The sequence below is a fragment of the Osmerus eperlanus genome, chromosome 10 (assembly GCF_963692335.1).
Source record: "Osmerus eperlanus chromosome 10, fOsmEpe2.1, whole genome shotgun sequence".
NCBI classification, from domain to species: Eukaryota; Metazoa; Chordata; class Actinopteri; order Osmeriformes; family Osmeridae; genus Osmerus; species Osmerus eperlanus.
The window spans coordinates 9,237,403-9,264,660 of record NC_085027.1 but is presented as its reverse complement, the minus strand read 5'-3'; the positions used below and the strand labels follow the sequence as shown (position 1 = coordinate 9,264,660).

The window sequence follows — 27,258 nt, the reverse complement described above, 5'->3', positions numbered from 1 at the left end:
GTACTGTCATGGAGTGACAGAGTGAGATAGTTCATATGCAGTTACAATGACAAGTTCACAGGTTGATGGAAATGTAATCTCTCAGAAATAAAGATGCTTTTAACTGTTCTATCACAAAAGATACAAAACATTTGTAGGTTAATGTAGAATTATACTTAATGGTAAAATAGTGTACAGTTGATTAATAATCTGTACGGCCCAAATTAGAATGTGAGGCACTATAGCTCATGCTGGTTCCTAGTTTAGGTTGTGATTAACTCCTTGTTCATGACATTTGGCCCTCGACATGTACCTGCTGTAGACCTGAGTTCTGCCAGCAACGAGCATCTGTAAAAAGATCCAATTATTTATAGTCAGGCTCCCGACGAGACAGCCCTGCTTATCTTCCACTGTGCAGCCCCCAGGCCTTCCTCATTCGCAACATTGTCTGAGCTCCCGCCAGCCCGATCTTTCATCTGCTCACAATGCTGACATTTCCCCAAATATCAATGATACTTTTTTTATAAGGCAATATTTCACAACACCGTGGGATCTGCCGGAGTTGATTTCTCACAAGAGGCACTACTTTAAGTCTGGAACTGCAACTGTGCAGAGTTTACTGCTGCCTTCCAATAGTTTGGGGAAATGGGGGGATGACTTTGCAAGGGAAATACTTCCATGGCTTAAATAACACCATGCCTTTCTTTTTTGACCCATTATGAATGAATATTTAATTGTTTAAATGAAGACATGTTCTGAATGGCTTAAATAACCTAACTTGTTCTCGTTTTCTAAACAACATGACAAACTTTGCTTTATCTTTTTATAAAGGCCACATTAATTTAATTTACAATTGCCGTTGGTATGGCATTGTTTGGATTTTGGAACAAATGCACATTCATTGAGCTGACCTTTAGCGGCGCAGGCTTAAACAGAGACTTTGAAATTAACTTGGAGGAGGACTGATTATTTTTCATTGAAGCTCGTGAGGGTTCTGGTTCATTGTTATGGCTGTATCTGTAACCCCTACAGCATTGAGCTCATATTGGTGAGGAGGAGATAAGAAACTTGGCCGATTTTAGCTATAAACTCATTGACATTGGGAATTTGTCTAAACCTTTTCTGGAACCTCCACAGTTATGAAATATCCACCTAGCGGCCTAATTCACATTTGTGGTAACCATGTTTCCGTGAGGTCCCGTTCACTTGAGTTTTTCTGGAATGATGACTTTCCAGAAGGGAGGGGTCTGGTCGCACAGCAGACAGCTCATCTGTAGACACTTCTAAATACGCTCAGCATAATGCTGAAGGCTTCAAAGCTGATGTTGTTTTTCATGTATTTTCCCCTATTGACCCTTTTTCAGAAGCTCACCTTACATTTTCAAAGCAGTTTAACCGACATTGTGTAAAGAATATTATTTGATCTCAAGCCAGACAAAGCTTCACACCTTCCTGTCAATGCATAGAACAATAGTGAGCAAGGGACTTAATGAGCAGCGCTTCTCTCTTGCTTTTGTTGTTGACAGATCATATTGATGCAATGCAGTACTTGACTCGAGTCTCAGTTATTGGGATATGCATTCTCTTGTTACATGGCCTTCCTCCTTGAAGTGGCAGGTTTTGACAGGTTGAAAGGAAATACCAACCTTTGCAGACCTTTCACTGCTTCGGGGGGGTAATGAAGTAGAGGAAGCCATTTTAGACCATTGTCTTCAGGGGACTGGATGTAACTGTAGTGTTTGACTGCCCTGTTTTTCAAACCCACACCCCTGTTTGTCATTAAGCCCATGGATGACAGGCTGCATATTTGTGACAGATGTTAAGCCTTCACGGCTCTCTGTCTGTAGAACACTTAACTACCACTATACACTATCCAACTGTGTTTTGTACTTTTTTCCCCAGCACCAATTAAATCCATTTGAGAAGTGTTGGGTTCCATTATGGCGCCAATTTATGTAACTTTTTCTAACAAACCTATGTGTGTTTCTTCTGAAGGCTTGCTGTGACCATGCGTTGCCTGGCAGCCCGGGTCAACTACAAGACCCTGATCGTCATCTGCGCCCTTTTTACCCTCATCACCGTGCTGCTGTGGAATCGTTGCTCCAGCGACACCGCCCTGCACTTCCTGCCCCGGGCTCCCCCGGTGGCACCCAGCCCCAAGGGCGGAGATGCCAGCATCAGCAGCCAGCAGCAACAGCCTCCGCAGCCTCCCGAACCGCCGCCCGTAGTGGGCGGGATCAAGTACGAAGAGATTGACTGTTTGATCAATGACGATGTTACGATCAAGGGTCGAAGAGAAGGTGGGGATGTGTACTTTCCCTTCAGTTGGATGGAGAAGTACTTTGAGGTGTACGGGAAGGTGGTGCAGTATGACGGCTATGACCGCTTTGAGTTCCAGCACAGCTACTCAAAAGTGTACGCTCAGCGTGAGCCGTACCACCCTGACGGAGTGTTCATGTCCTTCGAGGGTTACAACGTGGAGGTGCGCGACCGCGTCAAGTGCATCAGTGGAGTGGAAGGTACGTCTATCTTGTTTACAGTGTGGAAGGGTACCAGTGTATAAGAGAATCTGTTTCCTTCGTATTTCGAAGTTTTCAAAAGTGAGGTTTGAAATGCAAGAGTCAACCTGCATAAATAAGTCAGGTTTGCAGAACTTGTCATTGAATATACCTTGTAAATAAAAAGAGTAGTATGCCTTTACTGAGAGTAGTAACGCCCATGTCCTTTGTGTCCTCATAAACCAAGCTTGGGTTCACAGGGTGAGCTGTGAAGGCCGTCTTCATGCCAGGCACGTCAGAGCAGCAGCACTTATGGTAATGGCGTTGCGAGTAGTCCAGAGAACTCATCTTTAACATGAACGCACCGTGTCCATTAATAGTCATTTAGCTCCGCAGTTAGAGGAAGACTTTTCCAGAAAAGCCGTTTGAAGCAACCCATCCCTGGCTCTACTGAGTAATGCACTACCAATTCACTTGCATTAAGCAAATGAAAATGGAATTGATTGAGCCGATTACAAAACCTGATTGCAGTGACCGACAAACTTAATGGAGCGCCCCCTTTTTTCTTGTAGTGATGCCATACAGCATTCAGTTTCAAGTGGCAGATATCCTGGATGCGAATTGACTGTGAGTGTGGGTGGTTGGGAAGGTTGAAATATCTTTGTTCATATCTTTGAATCACTTATCAGTTTCAGTGTGTCATTGTGGTGTTTCTCTCATGTATTTCAGGAGCACGGTGTGTCGCTAAGAAAATGCTAAGAGGCTGCCTCATTCTTGTCATTACAATCCTTACACTCTTCCTGTCCTCATCCATTTATCATCCTTTTTCGGGGGGAGATTGCCCCCGATGATAGCCTTGAGTTTTTGTTCCAGTGTGACTACCGAAACTGTTGCAGATAAATACCCCCGCCCCATCTATTCTCTCAGTCTCCATTTGCCGGAAGACATGAACATGTTGCCAAGTGTGGAAGAAAGTACATCTTGCTCTCTCCTCCCTCTGGCTTTCTTCTCCTTTAATCCGTATTATCTCTCCTCCCTCCCACTCTTCTTACTTATCTGTTTCTTGTTAATTCAAAAACTTTTTTTTTTAATCTTCTTTTTATATTTAAGATGTTTATCGTATGCACCTTCCTGCCACAGAAAATTCCTTGTTTGTGTGAACTTACAAGGCGAATAAAGCCCATTCTGATCCTGATATTTAATGCCTCTACTCCTGAGATTTGTGAGATTCAGTGTTGACTCATTGACAGGACATGCCAGTGCAATGTCTGTTATATGAAAGCAGCACGTCTACTCATTAGAACACAGATGGTTTGAGATTACACTTCTATATTTGCCTATCCATCATTTTCCTGTGCAGTGGATAAAACCAGATACACTAAAGGGTGATGTAACCCAACTCACCGCTTGATAACAACTTGCATGATTTAAGACAGATGAGATTGTTTCATTTATAAGATTTAAACAGCAGTGTTTAACTACCCCCAGTGCGCATGCGCTCACGTGTATTTCAACCCAAATAGACAAGACTAATAAACCACTTGTCATCGGGAAGTACACAATTAATCAGTTGAGCAATCAGTTCCAGTGGCACGTTGCTAAATGAAGAGCAATCTTGAACTCTTCATTCCGTCTGTGCCAATGTGATTTGAGTCTTGATTAACAAGACGGAACATATTTACAGAAGCTTACAAGACACACATCACCTGTGCTGCAGCCCAAATGCAATTAGACTTGGTTTATTACAAACCAAGCCAATTAGTTATGGACAGTGATCTCAGCTTCCAGAGATTTTCAGCATTTTGATGCAAAGTGATTCGCTAGTCATGCAAGAGGCTCTGTCCTCCCTAGGAAAGCCTGTCTCCAAGGTTTCCCATAATAAGTGTTAAAGGTGATTACCATGACGTTACCTGGGGGCTGCTTTTTAAAATGATGACTAGAGGTAATCGATAACCCATTTTAAAAGTCTTCCTGCTCAAACTGTGTTGTCATCAATGCTGTACTTTGTTCGGGCCTAGTTGGGAAAGTCACCTCAAATACTTGATAGGAATGGCCTAATAGATATTCATTATCCTTGTTGAACTGTGGGATCCTTCCTGCATTCTAATACAATGTATTAAAACCCCAATGAACCAAATACCAAAACGTTACAAATCTCTCTACCCAGAATTAGGGTTTCTCACTATGATATGCTCTTAAATACCCGTGTCAACTTTTGAGTGAACTGTTCAAGACTTTTCCAAAGCTTCAGGTACTCAAATGTTCAAGACAGGCTGTCTTCGATTTTGAAAGCGGCCTTTGTCAAGAGGAATAAAAATTACACCAACAATTTGTATTGCAGGCTTTTTAAGGAAAAGTCAAAGCTCTGTATACTAGTTCTCTCATTTGTTTATCCTTAGAGCTTTTTCCCAAAGTTGAAGCACACTGCACTTTTACAACCTGCTGAGAGGTAAGTGAGGCTACCTTTGCACCAGCAGTGTTCTGCTCCACAGGTATAAGGGCAGAAAATGGGTCGTCCAGGAATTGAGCCGATTTTGTTTTAAACTTAAGTGTGGAGCTGTAGGGAGTCTACTTATTCTCAGAAGGCTATTTTCTACCTACAAGTCTACAGGCACACACTCACTCTCAATCTCACACTCACAATGTGCCACACATCCCCATGGGCCATTAATTAAGGCCAAAGCTCCTTGCTTTTTAGCACCCATCACACAATCCCACACGTTTTCCTGGAACTTCGGCTTCTTTGTAAGGGAGAAAATAGCGCTCCATTAATTAGTCCGTCACAGCCCTGTCCAAGAACTCACACAAGGTTTGGGGTAGTGTTGCTTCCAAAAGTGCTTGATTTGTCAATGGAAAAGTATTTTGCCTTGTCCAAACCAATGCATTAAACATGCAGTGGTGTTGCCTTTCATCTGTACCCCCTGCCTAAATACTCATGAGGGGGCGAACCCCCCTTCTTCTGAAACCAGAGGGACTCAAGTACTCAGGATTGGCTGTAGAAAAGAGTTAGCTGTAACACTTTTATAGAACTGTAAAGAACAGAACCATTATTTGATGAAAGATGGCACCATCTTCTCTACAAGCTCATGTTCAAATGTAAGATGGTGAGAAACAAGGGCTTCATTTCTTCAAGGTTTGTGCGTCATTGGCAAAGGAATGTTGTCTGAGATTAATTTAATGGACCTCTGATCTGAGATTATTTTTTGCTTTCCATAATTAGTAGAGGAGAGCTAATCTTCTTAACCCAGTGGACTCTAATCTTCTTAACCCAGTGGAACCTTCTCTACTCTGTTTCTCTTTGGCTATCTATACAATTCCATGTCCCAATGTCCCCTTCTCCTTAAAACACACACACGTACTCCTCCACATCTCCAACCACCACCTAAGTGCACACACACACACACACACACACACAGATAAGGCTCTTCATCCAGTAAAGAGCTATGGATGTGTGTGAGGAGGGGGAGAGAGAGTTGGAACTCTGAATTGAATCTAGGCCAGACATTGTCTCCCTAAAACTTAATTGAACTCCTGAAGCGGGTGGAGTGTATAGCTGCAATCCCCTCATCGCCTCTGCACTCTATGCCACACGGCCACAGAGTACACCCCAGTAACCCACTTAAATACATCCCAGCCCAGCGCACTTCATCCACAGCTTGGTGTAAGTGGGCCCACTGCAGTACTAAACAAAGCCAGAAAGAAGGAGACTGAGAGAGAAAGACCAGAGATTTACAGTATAGGGTGGGATGTTGGATTGAGTTTATGGCGCAAGGCCTACTTCTGTAGGCTAAATACCCACTTTTATAGTATACAGACTTGGTTGTGAAGGTTGGAGGTCTGTTAACTGTTAAGTTAACTGAAATACATTTGATTTTAGTGCCTAAATAAGGTCATCCAGCAAACTAAGACTGTTAAATATTCCTTTCTGTGGCCTGAAGAAAGCCTACTTTTAATAGCTACTTTTTATTATATTTCCTAAAGTTAGATGTAGGTTGTCCAGTTCTGAAGCTCTGTCCAGTTTGGAAGGTTAAATAGTTTGTGGTTGAATTGATACCTTACTGACTCAATTTCAAGAGCACCAAAGTTTGAGTCCATGAATGGATGAAGAGGGGGAATATACCTGTCAAGCCATTTTTAGGACAGGAAGCCAAACAGATGTCTTTTTCATAGAGGTCTTTAACAATACAATTCCTTTGAGAGGCACTGAACAGTGTTATTCCAAATGACCTTTCCTGGATCATAGTTCAATTTTCTCAGCATAAACCACACCCTGTCCTCCATCTTATATAGTCCATGCACCCATCTAACATAAGTAATGTTATGTGATTACAATATGACTGATGTCGAGTTAGTTCTAAATCTAATACAAGTCCTCACTTGTTTTGGGTTTGCACACATATAAATAATAAAGTGGAACAAGTATTGAATTCACACTGCTGGAATGCATCTTTTCTCTGTTTATGCACTCATACTTTCTAATATTAATTAATGCCCTTCTCGTCATATGTTGGGGCCAGTATGGGTTATCTGGATCTGCTAACTTGCTAATGGGATTGTCATGGTAAGTGGGCTCTGCAGGCACTGTCACCAGCTCTTTAGGTAAACTATCTGTTCATGGCGCAGACGCCTGGCACTGGGCTATTTCTGGGACTGGATGTTGATGACTAGCCCCCGGTGTTGTAGGAAATGGCTTGAATTTCAGCGCAGGGTCTTCCATCTCAGCTCGCCGGCGGTAGCTTGTGATTGCTTACCAGTTTTTTTTGTCTTTTTAGGGAGGAGCGGTATCAGTCTTTTGTTTCTGAAATAGGCCAATATGTCGTTGGCACTTTGTCTCACCCTTCTTGCGTCTGGCTGAGGTTTCAGTTTCTATCTTTGTCTCACTGTTTCTTAGCTTTTTCTCTCACTCTCTCTCTGTTTCCAGGTCTCTCTTCTGGGTCCTTTTCTGTCTTTTTGGGGTCTTACGCTTTTAGCTCTGTGTTTACCCATCTCTCTGTGTCCAATTTCATCCTTCCGGCTATGAGTCTGTCTTATTTGTTGAATCCTTTTACTTATCTCAGTCTCAGTTCACTGATCTCCATCCTACTTTCATACAAGCTATGATGAGTCACTTGTTAGTTTGGCAGCTGTTAGTTTTTTAACGTGATATAAAAAGTGATTTTTTTAAAGTGATATAACTATCTAGCAAATCAGAAATTTAGTATTTACAACAAATGGCAAATACTGATCCTTTTGTAAGAGGCAATGTTCTAACTCCTCACATTGATTGTGGCACCTTAAACCAAACCTTATTAGAATTGAGTCAGCTTTACAGTGCTGTTGGTAATGATGGTACAGGCATGCCTTTAGATGTCAGTACAAATGGAAACAACCACAGGTATTTCAATGTACAAAAGTGATCTTGTTTCCTCTCTCAGCATGGATGCCCAGCTGTACCCACACAGTGCTCCAAACACTTCATTAACCATACATTAAGAAGGGTGATGGCACAGCTTGGCACCATGACAGATATAATGCAGTTGTTGCTTTCTGACTCATGGCAAAACAGTATTTCCTTTCAGAGCTGAAGTTGGAAAAACAAACGGATCTCCAGTTTTCCCTCTTTCTCTTTCTCTCTCTTCCCCTTCCTTTCCCTCTCTTATTTCTCATTTGATCTCTCTCCCCCTTCCTAGGTGTGCCCCTCTCCACCCAGTGGGGCCCCCAGGGCTACTTCTATGCCATCCAGATCGCCCAGTACGGTCTGAGCCACTACAGCAAGAACCTGACGGAGCGCCCCCCCCACGTGGAGGTGTATGACACGGCCGAAGAGAGGGACAGCCGGCCGGCCAGCCCCGGCTCCTGGAGTGTGTCCAAGGGCTGCAGCCTGACGCGAGTCCACGACAAGGGGCGTGCCACCTCCGTACGACAGTTCAGCGTGCCAGGTGGGATATCAGTGCCACTCCTAGGGAGTTGGTTTACCATGCAAGCACTCTGATTGCATTTATCAGCAATGTTACCCATTTGTATTTCTTTTTCATCAAAAAATTTCACCTTTTTCTTTATTTTGCTTTAACATCCTAGCACCAGTTTAGTGTACACTGGGAAAAGTTCTATGTCCAAAGTCTTTGACGCTGCCACCCACTTCCTCCTCGATCCAACACACGATCATTTAGACTGCATTCTCCCTCCATTACTCTGACCAAATTCTCTCCCTCTTTAGTTCATCTCAGTCCTTTTTCTGTGAAACAGTCTGATCTTTTCACACCTCTCCCATTCTACTCCATTTTATTGCAATCTCAATTGAATTCCACCAATTCTCAAAAGGGCCCCAGCCGTTTTTCCGGTTCATATTTCAACGCTCTCACTTTTTCACCGGCCGTTCCTTTACTATCCTTCCATTTCTTTCCACTTTACTCATGCCCTATTCTGATTGCTCCCATCTTCATCCCCATCCCTTATTTTTCTGTCCTCCCTCTCTGTGACCCTGGTGGAATGTCCTCTGTTCTTCATGTATGACACCATTCACATGACTCTCCTCCCTTCTTTCAGTTTTTCTCTTTCGTCATCTTGCACGTTTCTGTTGCTCCCTTTCTCAGATCCAAGTCTCTCTCTTTCTCTCTCTTTCTCTTTCTCTCTCATTTTTTATCTCTTGCAGCCCATGTCTTCGCCATTCTTCTTATCTCTGCTTGCTTTTAAACGCCCCCAGAGCATCTGTCAAGAGGATCAGTCCCTTAGACAGTATACACACAGCCTGCATACACCCATGCAGCACACACATATGTACAAATACATAGAATATATACTGCAACATCTCACAGAGACGTAATGTATTCCCCACACACACCCACACACACGCATGCAAACAACAGACGAACAAATGACAATGACTAAACTTTTTGTCTCTGAATTTCCAATTACAGTGTGGCGCCTTGTTTCTTGGCGCCAATGCCCCATTGGGCGGCTGTTCCAGCAGTAATGTGGTTTGTGTGTGAGCCAGATCGATGCCTATTAGTATTTGCTGGGGCTCTTCTATGAGGAGACAGTGGAGTAATTGCTGTCAACATCTAAAGCCCTGCTTAGGCACGAACACAGTGCTGTGTTTCTGTCTCTGTCTGTGTTTCTGTAAGCATTTGTTGTGTGTGCGTCTGTGTGTCTTTTATAGAGCGCCAGAGCGTGTGCATGTGCGTCATTGTGTGTTTGTGCATGAATCAATGTGTGTATCAATGAGTGTTTATGCATGACACACTTTCTCCCGCTTGCTTATGTATATTGAGTCAGTGCTCCACTTGCACAGTGAGTGTGTTGTCCCCCATGTCATTTATTAGCGTGTTGACACTACCCCGATAGCTGGGTGTCATGTCGGCCTCACAGAGGAGAGGAGATCTCGTCTGTATTCGTAGCCATAAGTTATTGATGGTTGAGTAATCACAGGGCCACAGTACAAATCCACTTACTCTCCCAATTGCCTTAAGTAATGGATTTATGAGTGCATTAAAGAGCCGTAGCAACCTAGGCCATGCCAGACTGTCTGTCTCTCTCTCTTTCTTCTCTTTGTTATCCCTTTAATTCTTTCTTTCCCGCTCTCTCTTGTATTATCTCTCTCTAACTGTGTCTCTCCTTTTTCTTCTGCGCATACTGGCTCTCTGGAGTGCTTTGCGTGCACCAGTGGACTAAGTAGGGGTGAGACTGACACAGGTCTGGGAGCTGTCAGGGCCTGTACAGTCGGGAATTAATTCAAAGAATGCCTTGTAGTCAGTGAAGCGTTGCTAAGGAGGTGTGTGTTTGTGGGGGGGGGGTTTATGATGTGTTTTTTTTTGAGGGGGTGTAAGCTTGTAGATTTTACATAAGCAATAATATGTAATATGTATCTACCAATGGAAGACTTACTGCAGCCAGCCAAAGTGTGTTTCATGTCCACAGGATTGAGGTGGTTCTGTACAGTGTGATGGTGTACTGGATCTCTTCTTTCTTTATACATCTTCTCTTCCTCAGTGTTGTCCCCCAACCCTATTCCCTCAGCTCCTACACTACAGCTTTTCTCTAAGCCCAGTGTGCAGTGACATATCTGACCTGGTCTCCCTCAGGAGGCCCCTTCATCTCTCCCAGCTATGAAGCTCTGCACCATCCTGAGAGAGGGAGAGACTACAGAGAGACAAGGGAGAGCTAGAGAGGGAATTAAGTCTTTAGTTAGTCAAATACGTGTATAGTACAATCCTGCAAAAAATATGCCAAGTATTGTTTTTAGTAGTTTTCTTGTTGGGTGCGTCTGTGTAATCAAGCATATTAGTAAGATGCAAAAATGCATTTGAAATAATTGAATCTAAAATTGAATATTTAAAAGCAATTTCATGCTTTCATGTTGGTGGCTGGAAGATATGATGGTCTAACATTATTCCTTATAGTTAGTTGCTTGAATAAAAAAAAAATGTGGATGCCTCAGGGAGATGAGCCTTTTATTTATTTATGAGTCATCAATTAGGATCAGAATCATTTCCAATTGTATGGCTAAATTAATGTAATTGTTCATGTCTAATTTGTGAAGAAAAAAACAAAAAAAGATTTTCAGATACCCATTCAATTTTTGATACCATTATTGTATCAAAGTATTGTATTGTAATTTCTTTGAAAATTCTACAGAAAACTCTGAGGGCATCTCGCTCCCATTGGGCAACTCCAAGGACTTTATCATCTCCTTCGACCTGAAGTTTACCTCCAACGGCAGCGTGTCAGTGGTCCTGGAGACCACGGAAAAGGGCGCGCCTTTCGTCATCCATTACATCACCACCAGTCAGCTCATTGCCTTCAAGGACCGTGACATTACCTATGGCATTGGGCCACGTGGCGCCTGGACGACAGTGACCCGCGACCTGCTTACCGACCTTCGAAAGGGAGTGGGACTGTCCAACACTAAGGCTGTTAAGGCCACCAAGGTATGTGGACCTGTTACTATCCCAGGAGCATTGAATTCTGGCTCATGTAGTTGCTTTTTATCTTTTGTGTTTAATTGATTGACAGGTTCTTAATGCAAAATCTTTGTCCTTGAAGTTTCAAAAACAAAAAAGTAAATATTGTCAATAAGGTACAAAAATTTATTGGTCCTCCAGTTACTTTCTGGGGGTCAAATGGCTGAGCGGTTAGGGAGTCGGGCTATTAATCAGAAGATTGTTGGTTCGATTCCCGGCTGTGCAAAATGACATTGTGTCCTTGGGCAAGGCACTTTACCCTATTTGCCTCGGGGGAGAATGTCCCTATACTTACTGTAAGTCGCTCTGGATAAGAGCGTCTGCTAATTGACTAAATATAAATGTACTATACTTGCAATGTAAAAAAAGTCTAGAACGGAACATACATTTGTCAATTTTCCTCCCTCTGTGTATAGATAATGCCCAGGCGTGTGGTGCGCTTGGTGCTTCGTGGGCGCGGCGCCATCGACAACATCACCATCTCCACAACGGCGCACACTGCTGCCTTCTTTGCTGCCAGTGACTGGCTGGTGCGTAACCAGGACGAGCGCGGCGGTTGGCCCATCATGGTCACCCGCAAGCTGGGCGAGGGCTTCCGCCCGCTGGAGCCTGGTTGGTACTCGGCCATGGCCCAGGGCCAGGCCATGTCCACACTGGTCAGAGCGTACCTGCTAACCAAGGACCCGTCATACCTCAACGCCGCCCTCAAGGCAGTAGGACCCTACAAAATGCCCTCAGAGCAGCACGGAGTCAAAGCCGTCTTCATGAACAAATATGACTGGTACGAGGAGTACCCCACCACGCCCAGCTCCTTCGTCCTCAACGGCTTCATCTACTCCCTCCTCGGACTGTACGACTTGGCCGAGACAGCGGGCGACAAGTTAGGGCGTGAGGCAGGACAGTTGTTCAGCCGGGGCATGGAGTCTCTGAAAGCGATGCTGCCCCTCTATGACACAGGCTCGGGGAGCATATACGACCTGCGGCACTACATGTTGGGCACAGCACCTAACCTGGCGCGCTGGGACTACCACACCACGCACATTAACCAGCTGCAGCTGCTGGCGTCGGTGGACAATGCGCCCATCTTCAGGGACGTGGTGAAGCGCTGGAAGAGTTACCTAAAAGGGGGTCGCGCCAAGCACAATTAGGGGAAACCCCCTTCCCCCTTGACTCTTAGATTGATTTAAAATGCTTGACTTGGGGACGTGAGGGCAGGGGAGTTGTTTCACTTCATGTGGGTATCTTGTATGTAACTCATCAACATGGGTTTGTGGGTGACCTCCTAAGATTGGGAGAGGGTGAGGATTGTATTCAGTCAATTGCAGTCTCCAATGCAGAGAACTTTCTCTTGCGGTAGTTTGTTTTTGTAGCGTTGCTGCTCTTCTCTTTTCTGAGCTGAGTGGTTGTAATTAAGTACAGCCGTAGCTTCAGGGAGTGTTTGTGTATGCAGAGCGAAAATTGGTTCAAAACAACTATTGTAAACAATGTTAAGAAAGAAGAATGGAGAGGATTTTATTCAACCGCTTCTTACATTTCTATTACAAGTCTCTCCTCCAAGTGTATTTTTTTACAGTCGTTCCTGTGTTTTGAATAGCTTACAAGAGACAGTACTGTAAATAATAGATTAAGTGTGATATAAATTATTTGGAGGAGAGACTTAACCAAAAAGAAAAAAAGTTGTACAAATTTATTACATATTTATAACTTGCGCGTTCAGAATTTTACTTCTCCAAACTATTTTGTAAACCCCCACTTAATTACATCTACCAAGGTCTTCCCGGCAACTCAAGATTCCTCACTTATAATAGCTTCCTTGTGTGGGAAATCACACCAACCCCCACCCCCCCCACACACACACACACACACACACACACACGCACACTCTCTCACACACACACATACACACACACACTATACCAACTATAACATTGGGGAAAATGAAAATCGGACTCGAGCTCAGGCCAGCCTCTGACCTCATATCCGAGCAGGTCATTAACACTCCAGTCCTCCCTACCTCCTCGTCGCAGGCTCATCCCTCCAGATGAACCCCTGTCGACAGGAGCGTGCGGCCTGAACGCTCCACAAGCCTCAGCAGGGCAGCACTCCGCTTGATTGCGGTGAGACCAGGCTGTGTTCCAGCTGAGCGATGGAGAGGCAGCTGCAGCATTCCCTGAAGCCTGGCCACAATATGGCCTCCATGATGAACCCTGCTGATCCAGCACCCTTGTTCATATACTGCCGTGGAGACGCTGGGTGAAGACTAGCTGGAGGAGTAAGTTAGCTTTTGAAAAAGCAAGCTAGCCTTTTCATTGAGGTAGCAGAGGGTTGACATTTACTCGCAGCCTGGAGTGAGTTAGCCCTTCCGTTTCGCATATCACTGTTTTCAATCGCCAGTAAATAGGGCCGAGAGTCTGAGAAGCAGTGGGAGTTGATCAGTTACTCTTCCTCATTTATAGTCCTCTTCTTTTTGTGTCTTAAACCATGACTGGAAAGAAAGGGAATCCATAGTGAAGTTCTTCCTCTGGCAGATCTAAGTACGAGTCATCCCAGTTCCATCATTCTCTGTGCACTCGTCTGGGTGAGTGGTGGAGTTAGCCAATTGGGCCCGACCACATTGTTCATCAATATCTTTCAGTTTCTTAACAAGAACATGTTTTTGAACGCTGCCTTAATTCTTGGCCCACAAATTCATTCAAAGAGGCCCTTGCATCAGTTGCATGCGTGGGCTCACTTTATCCCCAAGATGGCCTGTTGACAGGTGAATGAGAGCAAAGAGAGTTGCAGAGCCACCTCCAAATTCAGTCATTTAAAAGGTTGGAGAGCCACAGCATTAACCAGTGAGTCAGCGCACTCCGAGTAGCTCCCTGCTAAACAAACAGCGTGTGGGACTAGCTGAGGGGGGGGGGGGCTACTGCCCCAGGCAGGGTTTGAAGATGATTAGAAGGTTTTGTAGTTGTGTCGGGTATTTAGCATTGCCCTCGAGTTTATGTAGAGTGAGGATTTACAAAGATACTCGGTTCAAGCAAGCACTCTTCTTTTGTTTTTTTTATTGTTTTTTTTTACTAAATACATATTTTTTTGTTTCCCAAATTTGGGTTAATCAGTCTCATTAATGGTACACCAAACAGGGAAGTACACAATTGTTTCATTGATGTGTGATGTGTTCAGGCACTACCATCTACCCATATACATTGGAAGTTGATTTGCAATGATATCTGGGAAATCACTGGTAGTCAAGTTTTTAGTGATCACACAAATTCTTTTGATCACAGATCATCTTCTTTGATGCTCTTCCTGTTTAATACCTGAGGTGGAGGCAGATGATTGGCTGTTAAGATATTCAACTTTGAAGCTTTTATTTGTATAGGTTAGAAGGGACGTACTTAAGCATTATAATCCCATTCTTGTTTTCATTGCTCCTCCATGGTTGGTCATTTCATAATGTCATTTCTTCTCATGAATATGATTATGCATAGTTCCTACTTGCCATTTTAGAGAGAAAATGAAAGTATGGAGTAACACATCTATAAACGGAACTTGTATAGTTACCAATTGAGTGTATTGTAAAGAGAGCTTAATTTTTATTCATACCAAAGCTTTTAATTAAATTCAAGGTCATTTTCAATGGTGTTTTTGTTGTATTTTATGAATATATTTGTGCTTATGTCCATGATGCATTTGTTTAGAGCAAACATAGATGCTCAAGATGTCCGTAGACGGCATACAGGAAAGCTTAATGAGTGTGTTGGTCTGCCTTCCCTCTGTCAAGCGACAGAGACTTTAACTGCCTTTTTGACAATGAAATGTTTTGTTTTTGAAATGACAAGTTAAGTAGGTCTAGCAAAGAAAAAATATGTAAACTCAGCTGTCTAAGGGGATGTGTGCAACAGTACAACTAGCGTTTAGATTTCTATTTCAAAGGGAAAAATAGGATCATACCTTTGTACCCCGCTTGAGGTATGAGGGTTTTTACAAACTTTTTCTTTTCTTGTTTAAATTATGGAATCATTCACCTAGGGTAAGCTTTTGTTATTTTGGATAGAGAGTAAAGCACAGAAGCACAATTGCATTAGTTGTTATGTTTTAGTTTCTTCTGGACAATGTGCAACGCCTTCCTTTTGAAAGCTGCTATTGTTGTTCACTGTGTAACAAGATGATTTTTGTAAGATCTGTTTTACTTTCTTTTCTCCTTACATCTTGTTTTCCCACACCCCCACTATCCTGTAAATTGGCATGTGCAGATCTGGTCACATGACTTATGCAATAAAATGTTTACTGGGTCCTATTGCCGTGGGATACCCAGAGAGCGGTTGGACAGACTTTGCAATCCAAGCACAATGTGCACATGCTACCATTTTTGTATGCAGAAGAAAGTGTTTATATATATATATAGAGAGAGAGAGAGAGTAAATCTTTGTGCTTAAAATTGCTTTCTAAAGTTGTAAAATAAAGGGTTTTTCTTAAGTCAAAGTCCAATGGCCTCTTTCTGCAAGCATAGAGAGAGAGAAACGTTATTGTTCACTTTCAAGTAGAGACATAAAAATCAGCATGATTTACGCTGAAAATGAACTAATGTGGACTCTCTCTACCTACTTTTCTCTTTGGCACAATCCATTTAGTTAGGTCGATGTATTTTCAATATATGATGCATTCAAATTGTTGGGGGGGGCTTTAGAATGGGTATCTTTAGAATTAGATTGTGTAAGTCATTTAGGGAACTTGAATGCAGGACTGCACCATGTCTGGTTGTTCTCAGAGCAAATTATATTATATCTACATCCATTTTTAGGGCTTTACACAAAACTGAACTCAGTCATTTTGGAGAGTTTCAGACTCATGTACATAAAATATTATATTTCTTTCAAAATTGCAGTGTTAACACTTACCATATCAATTTGTTTCAATTAAAATAGACATATTGTGTCTCATAAACAACTACTTTATTTACACACAAAACACCCAGTCCTAATTCATTACTTTCTTGACATTTTCAAGCAAATAGTTAACCACACATGCATACAATCAAACAATCTCTCTCCCCCCTCCCGTCTCTGCCTCCCTCCCATCCAACACTAATAATATGAAGTCTCCCACTGACAGGGACTTTGTCTTCCTCCTTCCCTCAAACGAGGCCAAGCCCAGACTCCAGGCCTTTGTGTCTTTATTGGCTCTCTTCGGTGCCATTCTTCTCCTCCCTTAGTGCCTTTCAGATGTCATTGAGACTATTGTGATACCATTAGAGGAATTTATGAAGCTTCGGAGCCAGGAGGCAGAGGGCTTAGAACGCTTCATATTATGGTGAATCTGATCAGATTAGCTCAGGGTTGAACCCACCATAATTGAGTTTGGGACCCAGTGGGAAAAGTGCGTTTGGGATGGAGGCTTGGGTCCATGAAAGGTGACTGTGTTTGGATGAATGGAGTTTACAGAAAGATGAAGATGGAGAAGGTCAATACCACTGTAGCTTTATTGGAGGCCATTTTGGGAGATTTCACTCTGACTTTTCAGACTCAAATGATTTACAATAAATTGTGTCTTAAAATGTTTTCTCTTTCATATGGGATGTTTCACAGAGTACTATTAGTGCAAAAACTACGACTTGTGGAACATCCATTTTTGTCTTCTTATTAAATAATTTGGAGAATATTGGACTGAATATGGTTGTCTTATGATCCCTTTTCTCAAATCTCTGCTCCAAAGGAAATGTTTTGTATCCAGAACCTCATTCAGCCTAAAAGCAAGCTGTTATTTTCTCTCTTGACCCCCTAAAACAAACATACAAGAAAAACAACATAATCTCTCCATGTTATTTACAGATGTTGATGTCCTAAACCAGAAATTTAATTGCGTCTTTCCATTGTTAGTGAAGTCTAGGAGGGGTACGAGACCATAGAGGTAGAGGGGACTGTAACATTGTTAACTTGACAAGTGAGAGGGATGGTATAGTGAAAAGGTGATAATCAAGATGCCTATCTATCATGAATAATATATCAGACAGGCCTGCCAGGGACCTGGAGCGTCTGCCACTAACCCCTCACTCAGAAACACACTCCCAGAACCGAACCCTGGCAACATAGCCAGGAGGGTACCGGGGGACCTTTACACAGCAGCTTGTCATCAGCCCAACCCTCAACTCTCAGCCCCTCACCCACTAACCTGTGGTCACATTGGCACCAATGGTATTACAATCAACCCCATTCCATAACATTTAGCAGGCACTCATTCAAAGCAATGGGCATTGAGTTCACTCAATGCCCATTGCTGTAAGTCGCTCTGGATAAGAGCGTCTGCTAAAATGACTAAATGTAAATGTAATAATGTATCTAAAGACATTAGGATCTCTTGGGCATTGAACTCGTTGACCTCAGAACTGCGGCGTATACATCAAAGTGAGCCGTTCCCAGCTACCTCCAGAGGCTTTCATAATGAATGCTCCTGTGTAAGAAGCTGCTTTGAGGTTATGCTGATGTTACACAAATACTGGCGAGAGGGCTTTTTGCTTGCAGGATAAGGTGGGGGACCTTGGGTATTTTCTTATCAACAGTCAGAGCAAACTACAGTATGCACAATGCTTTCCCTCTGTAAGTGGCTGTGGTGGTTCTCAATTGATTGGGTTGGAGTTAATCTCTAATTACCCATTAGTTGTGACTAAATATGTTTGCAAACCTTTTGCTGATTTAGGGTCCTCTTAAGACCTTATTGAAAGTTTTCAAGGACAAGCACAACGATTTATTAAAATGTGTAATTGGCTAGTCAAGTAAGAATCTCAAATCAATCTAAAACTTTAAAGCTATTACTCTAATTCAACATTTTACCATCCAAAACATCTTTACCCATTTTGCACAAAGGCAAGGCCTTTTCACATATGAACATGCTATAATGGACACCACTGAAAAGTGTTGTTTCTTTTAAAGAAAAACACTGACATCTTGTGGTAGAAAGTGGTATTGTATAGAAATGTGAATGCAAATTTGATATACTGTAAAATTAAACAAATGTAATTTTCCATTTTTTGTTTTATCAATGTCCTTTTTTTCCATTGGATTTGAAAATGATCACAATTACAACTATTAGGATGGAAGGTGAACCTGCACCCCAGTCTGAAGTCCCGAGCCCAAAAGCAAGGTTTCGTTGTTCCAAAGCCTTTCTCATTCCTTTCCAAGGATCTTGCTGTACTTTGTCATACATGCAACTCAGATATTTCCCTCGATCCAGTCTAGTCTCCCAGACCCTGCCACTGAAAAACATACCCACAGCACAATGCTGCCACCACCGTGTTTAACTATAGGGATGCTATATTAGCCAGGGGACAGCGTTACCTGTGTTCCCCCAGATGTGGTGCTTGGATTTCAGACCAAACACTTACATTTTGGTTTCATCAGACTGAGAATCTTGTCTGACTGTGTTCATTTTGGCAAACCCCATGCAGTCTGTCATGTGCCTTTCAGTGAGGAGTGGCTTTCCTCTGGCCACTGTGTTCTAATATTGAACCTAATAGAAATCTATACACATTTTTGCTCGTTGTGACTCAGTGACTGATACATACCTGTTATTGACAGTTCAAGTTGTTGCCTGAAAAGTGTGTTCAAATCTAGAAGAGTTGAAATGGAGAATGGTTCATCCATACAGCTCTGTAGGGAGGCCTGCCACTGTTTCTCCGTATATATTCTTTTTTCTAAACCCTGACATTGAAACCAAAGGGTACAATCACCCACAATCAATCTGTGACTGGAGGAGAGTGCAGTTTTACTGACACATACAGACTTCAACAACAGTTTTTTTTGCCACATGTGTACCATTTGCACTTCAGTTCCATTTATTTTACTTATTGTATTTGACAGCACACACTGTTTGTTTATTGTTGCCGACAATGTGCTTTTCTGGTTATCCACTTATTCAAAATGGGATATACATTGTTGGTTTATTTATGGGTCTAGGCAAAAAAAAATATTTGTTTAAACTCCAGTCTTGAAAGACTGAACTCCTGTTTGCAGATTGACATATTAACACAAAGTACTTTCACACAGCCAAGGCAAGCAAAGCAAGTAGCAATGAGCAAAGCATATGCCACATGAGGCCCAACATTTATCAGGTTCAGTATCTAGAAGTGCATCCTCATGGCAGGCTCAGTTTTAATTCTGTTCATGGACATTGCTGCAAAGCAAAGAGCAGGGTATCCTTTTCATTCATACTTTTTTGGCCACTATACATACTAGAAAGACCAGCGATTTGGATGGCTTTGGATTGTCTTTGTTGACCTTTGCCTTGAGTTAATTTGCACACATTCTAGTCTCTGAGATTATAAATTAACAGTACATTTTGTGCAAGACAAACATAAAAAAAATACCTAACCTAACTCAACATAACTTTTTTTTTTGTATTCAATATATTCGTATTGTGTACAGCATGTCCACTTTAGAGCCTGTGACCGAATAATTTGATATAAACCATTTACAATCCACACAGTCTTTCTCACGTTTTTTCATAGCACAAATCACAAATACAAAGCACAGAAAAAAGCGTATTTAATGTTAAAGCCTGAATTTGTGTCCCCACTACAACCTTTCTATAGTTAAAGGACATGCATTCATTGTCTTAAGAATTTGAACAAGATCAATATTTACTCAGCTACCTACCTTCTGCTCTCTGGGTGTGACACTTATTCCTTCTAGGGTTGGATGAAGGGAATGAGAGAATGGAATGATAACATTTTTATTTTATTTTTTTACTACCAGTGCAATTCACACCCTTAATGCACTGTAATCCCTGTTTTGTTTGTGTTCAAGAGTAGCATGTTCATGATAAAGCACTTGTAGCTCGTGTGTCAACTGTCTGTGAGCTAAAAATGTGATTCTGCTTATAACAATTGATGTCACTCGCAGCTGCCTGGTGAGTCTGACTGATTTCACACCAAAACCTGCTTGACTTGCTGAGTTTGTGAGTCTCGCATTATCAGTATCTCTCTCTCTCTCTCTCTCTCTCTCTGTGTGTGTGTGTGTGTGTGTGTGTGTGTGTGTGTGTGTGTGTGTGTGTGTGTGTGTGTGTGTGTGTGTGTGTGTGTGTGTGTGTGTGTGTGTGTGTGTGTGTGTGTGTGTGTGTGTGTGTGTGTGTGTGTGTGAGAGAGAGAGAGAGAGAGAGAGAGAGAGAGAGAGAGAGAGAGAGAGAGAGAGAGAGAGAGAGAGAGAGAGAGAGAGAGAGAGAGAGAGAGAGAGAGAGAGAGAGAGAGAGAGAGAGAGAGAGAGAGAGAGAGAGAGAGAGAGAGAGAGAGAGAGAGAGAGGTACTGGATATTCTGGATGGGTGGGAGGCTAGATGGGAGGGACCTACAGTGCAATATAACAACAACAACTTCATAAAGAGTGGAGCTTCTTCCAAGCCACTTCATTGACACAGTCAAATCCCCAGCTCTGTACTTTCATGACACCATGCTCAGCCTGATCAAACTACCCCGAGTCTTCACCATCAACCAAGTACCCAAAGTAAGTTTACTCATTGCTCACTGGAGCTAATATGTAATTTCGACTGACACTGTTCAGTTTTTTGTTTCGTTGAATGAATGAATAGTGGGTTTGAGTTGGTTGTTGAGTTAAGTATAAACATTATTAAAGACTCACCTGGTGAATAATTCATTTGAAAGGTAACTTTGTAAATTGCTCTCATATTTTATTAGACTGCAATCCAATGTTTTCCATCATAAAATGAAAACATTAAACAAATGTATGCCCTGGTCCTAAATTGGAATTAATTGGAAAGGGAATGTACAATTATTTGAGTAACATGGAGTTGATTGTGTACTTTGTAAATCTGCTCTCTATAGCTACTTGTGTATTGAGTGTTGGCAAGTAACAAAAAGTAAGGTTTTATTTATAGGTGTTCCATGAGGACAGCATCATCTCTGGCTATCGCCACCCGCGCAGCTCGGCAACTGATTGCATCTTGAGCCTCTTCCAACTGACCAATGAGACGCTCAATATATGGACCCACTTCCTTCCTACCTGGTATAGTCAAAATACATACATTGTCACACTTTTCAATTCTTATATTCTCTGCATTCAAATATTTGTTAAAATCATTTCAAATATCAATAACATGTCTGGGTCCTCGCTTTAAAAAAATGGCATAGACTGTTTCAAAATGACATTATTACTGATAAGAAACAACTTACCTCATAGCGGAGTACATTGACTTGACTCAAGCTTTTAAGGTGCCTGATATCTGAAGCATTTTTATTCTTGAAGGGGATCCGCAGAAAGGCCTATTCACATTGTAATTGATATATGTGACAGAGAGGGAATATTTGCATTCATTTAACAGAAAAGTTATAAGTTATGGCCAAATGTTTGTGTATCTAATGTTTATGTTTGGCAAATGCTAGGTCTGTTGAAGCACAGTATATTAAGTATATTAAGTGAAAGATTAACTATCTTTACAGATATCTTGATTGTTCTAGTATCATCTTGATTTAATACACAAACACTGACAAACAAACAAACAAAACAATTACTCAGTCATAGCCAAGCCCACATACCTCTAGCATTCCAACGCATTCATCAATGACAAAAATGTTGACAGCGATTTAAGATGAACGAGGAACTTCAGCACATTAATAGAAACAAATATCTCTTAAAGCACAGATATCTAAAAAAGCCTGAATAACAAGGACGTTCTGCAATGTTTATCATAGTGTCTCAAAGACACACAGCCATGATAAAACAAGCCTACGGGCATCTTAACCCTTGTGTTATCTTCGGGTCATTCTGACCCATCAGTCATTGTGACCCACCGTCGTATTGCGACAGATTTACCGCATACAAAGACAAAGTGAAGCATTTTCTTTTAACCGTTGGGCTGTCTCAGACCCCCCACATTGCAAAGGTTAAAAGAAAATTATTTTAATTTGTTTTTGTATTGGGTAAAATTGGGTAAACACAACGATGGTTCGTTATGAACCTTTGGGTCATGTGACCCGAAGGCAGCACGAGGGTTAAAAACCATACCTGAAAGCTGTCTAGCATCGTGCACGCCCAACTGTCAACAGAGAATCCTGATCATACCCGAAACTCCAAACCCTCCACACCTAACATCCACGGAAATTCGAACATCATCAGCACCTGCTGTAGCTTTCTTTGTGGTCAGCATCTCATTTTGTACAAATGTCAACATGGTGTCAATACTTTTCTCTCAGATATTACATCTTTGAGAGAGAACAGATATATAGTATCAGTTATGTAAACAAATCTGACTGAAAATAACCAGTCCTAGGTCTTTTATAGCAACCATGGTGCCCATGTTTGTTTATGATGGCAGAAAGGTGAGGAGGTGTGTGATGAGGCTGGGGCTTGGTGCTAGTGATAACTGCTCCCCATAGCCCTGCCTCACTTCCCCCACAGTTGACATGATCTGCTGTGGCAGCCATATATTCCACAGAGGCTTTCTGTGTGTCTGTGTGAGTGTGTGTGAGAGTGAGTGCCTGCCTGCCTTTTTGTCCATGCGTGTGTGTTTGAACATGTGTGTGTGTGTGTGCATGTGTATATGCTTGTTTCTATGTGTGTTGACTGGGGTCGGGTGAGGAACTCAGGGCTACAAGTCAACGTTAATGAGCTCTGCTTACAGCTCTCAAATGAGTTGACACAATTAGTCAACAACTGGGTGCAGTGATGGAGAGAAGCACAAATAAGGTTCATTTGTTAATGAGGTGTGCTGAGACATGGAAAGCCAGCTCGTTACCTCTATAAATGTGTGTTTAAGGGCCAAGCCCCAACCACTGTGATAAGATAACTTCACTTATTGTGTGCCCTGTAGTACACTTTTATATAACTCCACAGTCGGTGACTGAAGAGACATGTAGTGGTCTTTTATAACAACACAACCAGGCCAGTTTGTTTTACTTCTCAAATTTTGAAATGACTTGCCTTGCACAATAAGGAGCCATTATCCTGCTGCTACACTATCAGGGATTTGGTGTGCAGAGAGTTGTGAGTCAGATTAGCTTTAATACTGCCAGTAGGCATGCATCCCACAATTGCACCCAGATGTAGGATGCCATTTATCAATTGGCATCCTGTGGCATTTTTGGCCTGCTATAGTATTATGTACCATGTAATGGGACACACAAAATCTGTGTAACATACATGTGCCAATACTAGTGTGACACAGGGATGAGCTAATGTATACTTAGGTGTAACAGCAACTCCTGTGTGTCTTGTTGCCAGGTACTTCCTGGGGAAGTTGGTGATGGTGCTTTTGATGCAGGACGTCTGGGAGGACTCGTTCACCTGGCCCCTCCTGGTCTTCCTGGTGTCGTGTTGCGTGTACCCACTAGCGTCCAGCTGCGCTCACACCTTCAGCTCTATGTCCACCCGTGCCCGCCATGTCTGCTTTTTTTTCGACTATGGAGCACTGAGTTTCTACAGTCTAGGTGAGTGGACAGAAACTAACAGATGTAACATTTATAACCATCAGCTAATATCTTATGCATCTCTCGTTTTATGTAATGTTGGCCAGTACATTTAAAGACACTTCCAGAAAATTCAGATGGGAAATGTGTTTATTCTTTCATCAATTGTGGAGCTCAAAAGCAAAGTATGTTAAAGATGTACTAAAATGTCTTTTCTAACAGTGAACGGACATTTAGTTATAAAATAGGCTCTAAAAGGTCATTTGAAAGCGGCACATTTCAGTCTGAAGAAGAATTAAATGCTGTGTGTGCTTCCATCACATGAGTAGTTCACTTGTACATTACATGTACACCCATGTTTCACACCTATACCTCCTATAATACCACAATAAGTGTGAGTGTGATAAGGGCACTTGTTTGTTTTTGCTGGTGTGTTCTGTAACACAGGTGTTCTTGTGTGCTGAATTTGTGTTTTAATTTGTATCACACACATCTTTGTTTCATCTCAGGTTCTGCCATCACCTACTCTGCCTATGTCATCCCTGATAAGTGGGTGAAAAGCACATTCCACCAATACTTCCTCTTCTTCGCCATTATTAACACTGTTGTCTGCACTTCCTTAGCCTGTTATTCAAGGTAAGGACACTTTGTTGGGGAAACTGTGTAAATAAAATGTACTTTTTACTTTTAATGTGTGGTTTTGGGGTATGTATGGCAATAAATAAACAAATGATGTAAAATATTTTTAATTAAGTCAATGACACACAAATGTGGAAAGACTTTATGTAAGGTTTTCCAACTTGTCTATGTTACATCAAGCCTCATATAATAGTGTTTTGGTATGGCTGTCTGAATATGCACATCTCCCTCTTTGCTCCTCTCTCTCTAAGGCTTGGCCTGCCATTTCTACAATATAACAATGACAGCATAAAAGGGTAAACTACATGCATGTTGTGTTTGTGCTTTCCAAAAATCGCCTTTGAACTAACAAAATTGAGTTAAAAAATATCCTTCTTCTAGCTATTTCCCTAACTCTCCCAATTTCTCATAACAAAACATGACTGGGACCACCACCATCTTTGTAGTGTACATTTTAGAAAACCACATACAGGCAATTCATTCAATACTGTGGCACTAAGCTGGTCAAAGACAAAACAACCTGGCATGCATTGCATGTTGTTAGTAACATGTTGCTAGCAACAGAAAGTCTATACTCCTAGCCAAAGAGGGAGTTGACTGAGTTCACACTTACTGTAGGCTTATATTTATTTGAATGACACTCTGAAAATCTGGTTTTGCTAATCAGTCTGTAGATGACTCAGCAGGTGCAATTGTGTGAAGGTGGTTCCAGGTCAGGAATGTGTGTGAGTGAGTGATTCAACTTAATGTAATTCAGTATGCATGGGACCATAACAATATGTGTAACTTGTATATTAGTGAATCAGGGTGTAAACTGGTGTTGTCATCTCAGCCTTAAAATGTAATGAAATATCTGTGGAATGCCAGGCTTGATCTAAGTGCTGTGTCAACATAAAATCTTACAATATTTTATCAAGTTTGACAGGTACCACCATACCACACATAATTCTAAGACTGTAGTGAACTGAAGTAAAATATGTAGTTGCTGGTTTAAAGTGTCTATGATTTATTGTATGCCTGTATTTTCTTGATTAGATAGATCATTATTACATTTTCTGTGTTCCAGATTCACAGAAAGTCCAAAGTTTGGAAAAGGTTTTCGTATTATTGCCTTCGCCTACCCCTACATGTTTGACAACATTCCGCTCTTTTACAGGGTAGGTCTTCTTTGTATATATAATGTTTTCATACTTTGTTCAACAGCGCAAACCTTAACCCTACAAATTATAAAAAGTTTACTTTATTTGGACTTTTCAGTTAGTGTACCAAAGTAGGATTCTATATAAAATAATTCTGCATTATAGTTGTAGTGAGCTGCTACATGCTTGCCACAAACCTGTGAGTTTAGTAGTACCAAAAGCTAATTCCTTTGCATTTATTTGCCGGCAGATCTTTTTGTGTACAGGTGAAAGCTGCACAACCAATGACACCAATCCTCTGCATTTACGTCACATTGCTCTAGCCTTCCTTACTGCCTTTCTCTTTGCCACACATCTACCAGAGCGCCTGGCCCCTGGCAGTTTTGATTACATAGGTGAGCACAGTCACCTTGCGCTATGGAGAACATTGGCAATACAACATCCTCCACATTTTTTCATCCACATAATTCGTCTTTGCTGTGAGCCATTGATTGTTTCTGTCTGCATTGCCACATTATTCCCTCCACTGTACTGCAGCTGAACTAACCACTGTCCTATTGTGCCCTCTAAAGGCCACAGCCACCAATTGTTTCATGTGTGCGGCATCATTGGCACCCACTTCCAGATGGAGGCAATTGAGCAGGACATGATGGCGAGACGGGACTGGCTCCTCACACACTCCCTGCCCATCACCTTCGCTAACACGATGGGAGCTGCACTGATGTGTGTAGTTCTTAGTCTTCTAATCATTTTCCTCTTCAGTCTACCTCTGCGGTCATCTGCACAAGGGAGAAAAATCTGTGATAATGACATGAAGTCATGTTGCCACTCCTAACTTTAACAATTGACTTTTAAATGCTGAAAGCGTTATTCTTTTCCAAAAGCCCTTGTAATTTTAGAATAGGCTGTTATGGGCGGACTTTGGGTGAGCTATGGGGGCAGTGAACCTCCATGGCTTGACATAGCATTGAGTCTTTTTCATAGGAGTTGAGTTGTTACTTTACAATGGACTGGTGATGCATCCACACATTATAATCCATAGGCATTTTAAACAGTTCCACAAAGGACACTGGCGCAGTTTACATTTACAAAATAGTGCCAAAAGTAGAGGATCCGATCTGAGGGAACATCCATTATGTTCTGCACATATTCTGACAAGAGCTACAACTATTAAATTGCTGATAAATGATGAAGGATAAAAAATTGTAGCATATTTACTTAATGACGGGTACACACAGGCTTTACTTTCATCAGTTTTGTTGTGTACCATGAAGAGAACATATGGCTGGAAAACAGATACTTTGAAGTGGGTGATAAATGCAAAATATGTCACTTGACAGGAAATCTGTATTATCTCATGTGTATTCTGTATGTATATTCTGTTATTTTATGAAACCAAATGTATTGTGCAATTACAAACTGTGGATCTCAAACTACATGGGGAGACTGAATTGGGACCATTGTCATGGACTGCTGTCTTTGTATTTAATAGCTTGTGTATATGTAAATGTTAATATATATATATATATATAAAATAAAGATATTTAACTTTGCATGAAAGGTACCCATTTAAAACAGATGTTTTATATATTATAATCATACAACAATAGCCTATGCTTAATTTGTGTAGAACTATTAGTTCACAGTCAAAATAGGAACATTTACTTTA

General features: G+C 41.7%; 2 protein-coding genes across 4 annotated transcripts in view; both read left to right on the top strand.

The window, feature by feature from the left end:
* Positions 1–15,880, top strand: part of glceb (glucuronic acid epimerase b) — a 38,034-nt gene extending 22,154 nt beyond the window's left edge. For all 3 annotated transcript variants that reach the window (XM_062470938.1, XM_062470936.1, XM_062470937.1), the window contains 4 exons: positions 1,975–2,498; positions 8,147–8,395; positions 11,091–11,383; positions 11,833–15,880. In XM_062470938.1, the coding sequence (XP_062326922.1) occupies positions 1,988–2,498; positions 8,147–8,395; positions 11,091–11,383; positions 11,833–12,564 (1,785 nt within the window). In that variant the 5' untranslated portion in view covers positions 1,975–1,987 and the 3' untranslated portion in view covers positions 12,565–15,880. The remainder of the gene's footprint in view (positions 1–1,974; positions 2,499–8,146; positions 8,396–11,090; positions 11,384–11,832) is intronic.
* Positions 15,881–20,792: 4,912 nt separating this feature from the next.
* On the top strand, positions 20,793–27,160 carry paqr5b (progestin and adipoQ receptor family member Vb). The gene is made up of 8 exons (XM_062471924.1): positions 20,793–20,893; positions 21,285–21,412; positions 23,627–23,832; positions 24,321–24,447; positions 24,702–24,746; positions 25,517–25,607; positions 25,840–25,984; positions 26,162–27,160. The coding sequence occupies exons 1-8, from the start codon at positions 20,840–20,842 to the stop codon at positions 26,422–26,424; spliced, it is 1,059 nt and encodes a 352-aa protein (XP_062327908.1). The 5' UTR covers positions 20,793–20,839; the 3' UTR covers positions 26,425–27,160.
* Positions 27,161–27,258: the final 98 nt, after the last annotated feature.

Excerpts from the sequence above, each read along its gene's own strand:
- paqr5b (XM_062471924.1), top strand. The coding sequence starts at position 20,840 with ATGCTCAGCCTGATCAAACTACCCCGAGTCTTCACCATCAACCAAGTA. Across the intron at positions 20,894-21,284 it reads CCATCAACCAAGTACCCAAA|GTGTTCCATGAGGACAGCAT; the intron begins GTAAGTTTACTC and ends TTTTATTTATAG. Across the intron at positions 23,833-24,320 it reads ACTGAGTTTCTACAGTCTAG|GTTCTGCCATCACCTACTCT; the intron begins GTGAGTGGACAG and ends GTTTCATCTCAG.